Raw genomic sequence first — 5,584 nt, forward strand, 5'->3', positions numbered from 1 at the left:
CACACACACACACACACACACACACACACACACACACACACAGTAGTTTTCCCAGAGAAACTGCACTGATGTACTGGCTTGGTATTCACTGAATGCTGAGGTAGAATTCAGTGTGCTACCCAGCAGCTAAAGCAAAACACAGCGAGCTGTAGCTTCAATGTGTCGGTGATCAGGCCGGACGCAAAGCAGCCACAGAGAGAGGACGCAGTTAGTAAATGTCCATCCCAGAAAACTAGTGCGAGAAAAACCTTTTCAATTGATCCACTGAGTCACTGGGATTCTTGGAAAGCTGCAGGGAGCTCGTGTTTCTGCCACTTTACACACTGTTCTCTGAAAGTCCTCATGTCCCAGAATCTCTCCACCCCAGGTGAGGATGCAAAGTTAGCAGAGTGTACTCCACCTCTCATTGGAAGGCTCCAGACTCCTAAACACTGCCACACAGCCTGAAGCAGCCCCGTAGCGCGAGGCTGCCCTTGGCATTTCCACAGCAGCCAAAACATGAAAAGCAACCTCGCTGAATGAAATAAACACACAACCGCAGAACAAAAGCCAAAGAGAGGTGAAAAAACACACAAGAGCAAGAGCAGAACTGAGGTGAAGAACTCCATCAAATCTAAGAAGCTTCATTAGTAAAATCTATTTACTGCAACTTCACCAACATCTGCTATTGTGTCTCCATCACAGCTCAGCAGAGCTGCTCCAGAATGAATGACCTACTTTGTTTGGCTCCTATAGGCTTTAAATTGTGATGAGTAACCAATCAGATTCTTCTGCAGGCGGGACACTGCTGCTGGTGACAGAAACAGGCTGTATCAGAACCACATCAGCACGTGTTTCAGTCAGATTAACGGAAACAACGCTAAATAAAATATGAATAAAACAATAAACTGCTCGTGTTGATGAAGTGAACTGTGTGATTAGCTGTGGTTACAGCATTTACAGCTTCACGCAGTCTGTGCCTGGCACACTGTGTCACACACTTGAAGCCTCCCTGTTTCCTCTTTGCTGTCAGTGTTTTGACTCATATGCAGGTCTGACGTGTTTCTGCTGCTGAGGTGATGGACACAGAGTCGCTGCTCAAAGTGTAAAAGCTGCAGAATCAAAGTCCAGAAAATCCTCCTTCCTGTTTGTTCTCGCTTTTCATTCAGACTCCATCAGATGATGTCATGTTTTGGAAAGAGCTGAAAGCAGCTGAGCTCGCTGCCTGGCAACTCTGGGACACACACATGTTGGGCATTCATATCTTGTGGGGACATCTAATTGACATAATGCTTTCCTGAGCCACTTACCCTAAACTTAACCATAACCCCTCTGCAACCCTGACACTAAAACCACATTTTGAGTCTCAACAATGCCTTCAAACTTGTGGGGACCACGATTTTCGGTCCCTATAAGGGCTGTTGGTCCCCTAAAACTTCCAATTTTTGGTCCCCACAAAGATATGAATACACGCTCCTGCTCACACCCACACACACACTCGATTACAGGAAAAAGTGTCTAATAACTGTAATTGATCACATCCAGATATGTACTGACTGGGGGATACGACAGGAAGTCCATGCTGCATGAGACGTATTCGTTTGTCTGATTGTGGAAAGAAACATAATCACAATTTTTCAGGTTTAATTGTGATTATTTAACATATCGATTCACTTAAGTAAATGCAACGAACTTACTGAATATTAAAGATGTGTCTGCACACTTGAACAATACAGATAATAAATAACACAGTGGGAGTTTTTGGCCCAGATGGACACAGAGCGGCGCCTCAGGTGACCTGCAGGAAGTGGGAGCCACGGGGAAAGAGAAAGAGAGCTCCAGTTAATTAACAACCAACGGGCACCTGAGCTGTGCAGCGCTGAGACCCCCTGCTGACAGCTACAGACAGCTGTCTGCACAGCCGTCCTCAGGCTCCCTGCACGCAGCTTCTATGTCTGGTATGTGAGGCGCGTCGAGCTCGTTCTAGTTTGTGGGGAACAACATCTTTATTTTAAGGTTGGAGGTGTAACTATATAATAATTTTACTGAACCCCCCCAATTTAAACTGACAATGAAGAGAATTTAATGTCTAATATCAAACTCGTCAGTGGGATTCAGACATTATGAAAAAATGCAGTAAAGTCCAGAATGTATGGATGCTAACTCTGCACTCTGCACAGCCCTTCAGTGGGCCCAGTGACGCCTGTTGGTTTGATTAATCTGGATTAAATTTGCTGACTAAAGGTTCTCTGAGTCATCGGAGCTCAACTAAACTGGGGTTCAACATGAACTCTCGCTCTGCAGGGAAGCAGAACAAACCATTCAAGCGCACAGCTTTGTAGCTTTGCAGCTAAAACGAATGCAGAAGGTGATTGATTGTCTTTACGCTCAATAATTTCTTCACATAATCATTGGAAGCCACCATTTCTTCACACCAAAAGCTCTTTTCTAATCAGCACCGTCCTGAGCTGATCCATAACCTCAGCTGATCGGTATGTGGATCAACGAGCTCCTGAATAATACAGTGGATTGATTCAGAAGTCTTAACCTGTCATTTTAAAGCTCCCTCGTTCTGCTTATTCGCAGCTTCTGTCGGTGAAACCAGATCTTTAGGACAGAACTTCCTGTCACATACTATACGAGCCACTTTATTAGGCACACCCATTCAACTGCTTGGAATTGCAAATATGCAAATATGTCGCAGGAGCGACTCAGTGCACTGAGGGATGCAGTCAAGACTCTTTGCTGAATGTGGAAGAGTCCACCAGGCACCGCCCCCGTCAAGAACAGGAAGCCGACTCAATGGTTCAGCCTGGTGAGGTAAAGGTGTGGTTTGGTTGCACACCTTGGGCTCCTTAACGAAAAAGATCGTTAAAACCCCAAAGCTAACTGAGCACTGTTAGCTGACCTTGTGCATCTCCTTATTACTACCACAGTGGCCCATCTGCCGATGGCTGCTTCCGGCAGCATAACAGACCACGTCACAAACTGCAGATCACCTCAAACTGGTTTCTTTAACATGATGGTGACTCCACTGGGCTCAGATCTCAGTCCAGTCGAGCACCTCTGGGATGTGGTGAAGCTGGAGATTCTCATCGTGGACACTGCCGGCAAATCTGCAGCAGCTGTGTGATGATGTCATGTGATCATAGACCAAATGTTGAATGTGTGGCATGACGACTTAGAGCAGCTGTGAAGGTAAAAGGGAGCCCAACCCAGTGCTAGCAAGGCGTGCCTAATAAAGTGGCTGAGTGTCTTCTGGGTGGATGCTCAGGCTCACCTCAGACAGAGCTCTTTACTGGGTCCTTTAAACCAGCAAACAACAGAAACCTTCAATATAGATTTTTATCTAACAATGTCAGAAAACTAGGAGCAATTATAATTTTCCACAGAAACACCATCATCCAGTTTTATGATCGCACCACAATCAGCCAATCGATTAACTGCATTTGTCAGCCAGTACGTATAAGATGTGGTGTAAGTCTGGATCTTCAGCTCGTTTGTATTAAAAGGCGCTTCATCGATGACGTAATCGTCGTTTACTTTATTTTCCTTTCGCTGATCAGCTCCCACGCGACGATTAAACTGATTTAAAAGGTTTTTTCACTCGGAGAGCACAGACATGACGTCACCCATACACACCCCGACGGGCGCGCGCTCACGCACGAGAGCGAGGCAGACCGTGCGTGGGAGCGCCGCGAGAACGCCCTGTTTTTCTCCCCCGCGCGGGCTGCTGTTATTTTTAATTTGTCACCGATGATGCAGAGGCACGCGCGAGGCCTCGTTTGAACCCCACGCACTTTTTTTCCGTGGCAGTGAAATGATGACTTAGAGGACGGTCATCTTTCCCCAACACCGTCCACTCAAACATGGCTGCCGTCACAAAATCACCGTGTGAGCTCATTTAACCGGCCTGGCAGTGGTGCCAGTCACGGGAAGATGACCCGCTCCACCCCTGAAGCATGAAAGGAAAGACTGGATGTGATGGGCTGTGCGGCCGCTTTATTCACCTGCTGCAGGCATCCGTTAACTATGTCACAGCATTTGACCCCAGTACACCCCACAGCCTAACGCAGTGAGGCCATTTAAACACGGTGGATGTGGGTGAGATGGAAAAGATACGAAGACCAAAAGGGCCTGGATCTCACCGTAGGCGGGTCCCAGCTCGCTGATATCCGCCATTTTGTGGATCGGGGCAGGATGCGGTCCTGACCGAGCGGGGAGAAAGAGCGCAGAGATGAGAGGACACCGACTGACTACCGCCCGCTTTTACTTCACATCCATAGAGGAGCGACGGCTGAGAAGAGAATCACCGAAAACAAGCCGCTGATCCGGGAAAGGAAGCCTTCATACATCGGCTGACGGAGGTGTCGTCCGCTCGCTGCGTCGGTCTCTGTGTCGGTGCGCAGTGATGCTCCCGTTAGGATGCAGGGAGTCTGCGCGGAGGAGCTCGCGATGAGGCTGGTCAAAGGTTGTCTAAAAACAAGATGACTCACTCAAAGCAGGATTCCTGCGCCAACGTGTCTCATTTATTTTTTATTGTTGTGGAATCTTTATTTTTTAAAAGGACAAGGACAAAAAGTAAATTCTAAAAGTACATATTATCTTAATTTTTCTTTTTACATATAAATATTAAAGAATTAGAAATGTTTAAAATATATATAAATATAAGGAAAAGTACAGATCTTATAAATCTCATAAAACGTTTTTGCTTACAAATAAGTTTGGCTGCATAATTTTGATGCAGTGTGTGAATGTAAAGGTTTAGGCTGAATATGTTTGGTGATTTTTTTACTTTTATTTTTGTAAAATCCTTGTTTGAAAAAAAAAGGAGAAACTTCTTAAATGAATTCTGTGCTGTGTTGCAGAGATGTCAGCTAAGCAGACCTTCCCGTCTTTTATTTATTGCTGACAGAACAGGGTTTCCACATTTTCTTCTTTCATAAAAAATAATGACTAGCAAAGAAAATAAATTATAAAATTAAAAGAACGAAAAAGAAGCCAAATCTTCTCCTCAAAAACAAATAAAAAACAAAATAATATGTGGTCAACTGTGACAATAAAACTAATAGAAATAAGTTCTGACCTTCGCACTGGTCTCCGTCTCATTCACACAGATGGATTCTGTTTTCTTTCTACTGACTTTAATTTGTCTTGTCTCTAAGAGCAGACCTCCACCTCTCCAGGCTCTCCTCCACCTTCTCCCTACTCTCACTGCAGATCACAGTGTCGTCTGCAAACATCACAGTCCACAGAAGCTCCAGCCTGACCTCATCTGTCAGCCTGCTGCAAACCAGAAGAACCCATGTGTCAGTAATGTGAATTATAACAGTTCAGCTTAGCAGGAATTAACATTTTCAGGTCTAGTCACAGTTTATTTATCTGAGATGTGAACTGTGTGACCTCGAGCCTACAGAGCTTTGCTTTCCACATGAGACCTCTCAGATGAGCATAATAACAATAATGATAACAATAAATGGTAAATGATTCTCATACAGCACCTTTCTGCTCTCCTGGATTACTCAGAGAGATTTATACAACTTTTTTCAATTCAATTCAGTTTTATTAATAAAGCGCCAAATCCCAGTAACAGTCGCCTCAAGGC

At 45.0% G+C, this 5,584-nt stretch overlaps 1 protein-coding gene across 2 annotated transcripts in view; it reads right to left on the reverse strand.

Annotated features, from left to right (window-relative positions):
- The window catches only part of syt11b (synaptotagmin XIb), an 11,044-nt gene extending 6,621 nt beyond the window's left edge, over positions 1–4,423 (reverse strand). The window contains exon 1 of one of the 2 annotated variants that reach the window (XM_005744183.2): positions 4,128–4,423. In XM_005744183.2, the coding sequence (XP_005744240.1) occupies positions 4,128–4,161 (34 nt within the window). In that variant the 5' untranslated portion in view covers positions 4,162–4,423. Of the gene's footprint in view, positions 1–659; positions 704–4,127 lie in introns of those variants that run through there. The other variant, XM_005744184.1, reaches the window with a different exon arrangement.
- Between the last annotated feature and the right edge of the window lie 1,161 nt (positions 4,424–5,584).

Source organism: Pundamilia nyererei, unplaced genomic scaffold, assembly GCF_000239375.1.
Source record: "Pundamilia nyererei isolate P.nyererei 1_Seehausen unplaced genomic scaffold, PunNye1.0 scaffold00139, whole genome shotgun sequence".
NCBI lineage: Eukaryota > Metazoa > Chordata > Actinopteri > Cichliformes > Cichlidae > Pundamilia > Pundamilia nyererei.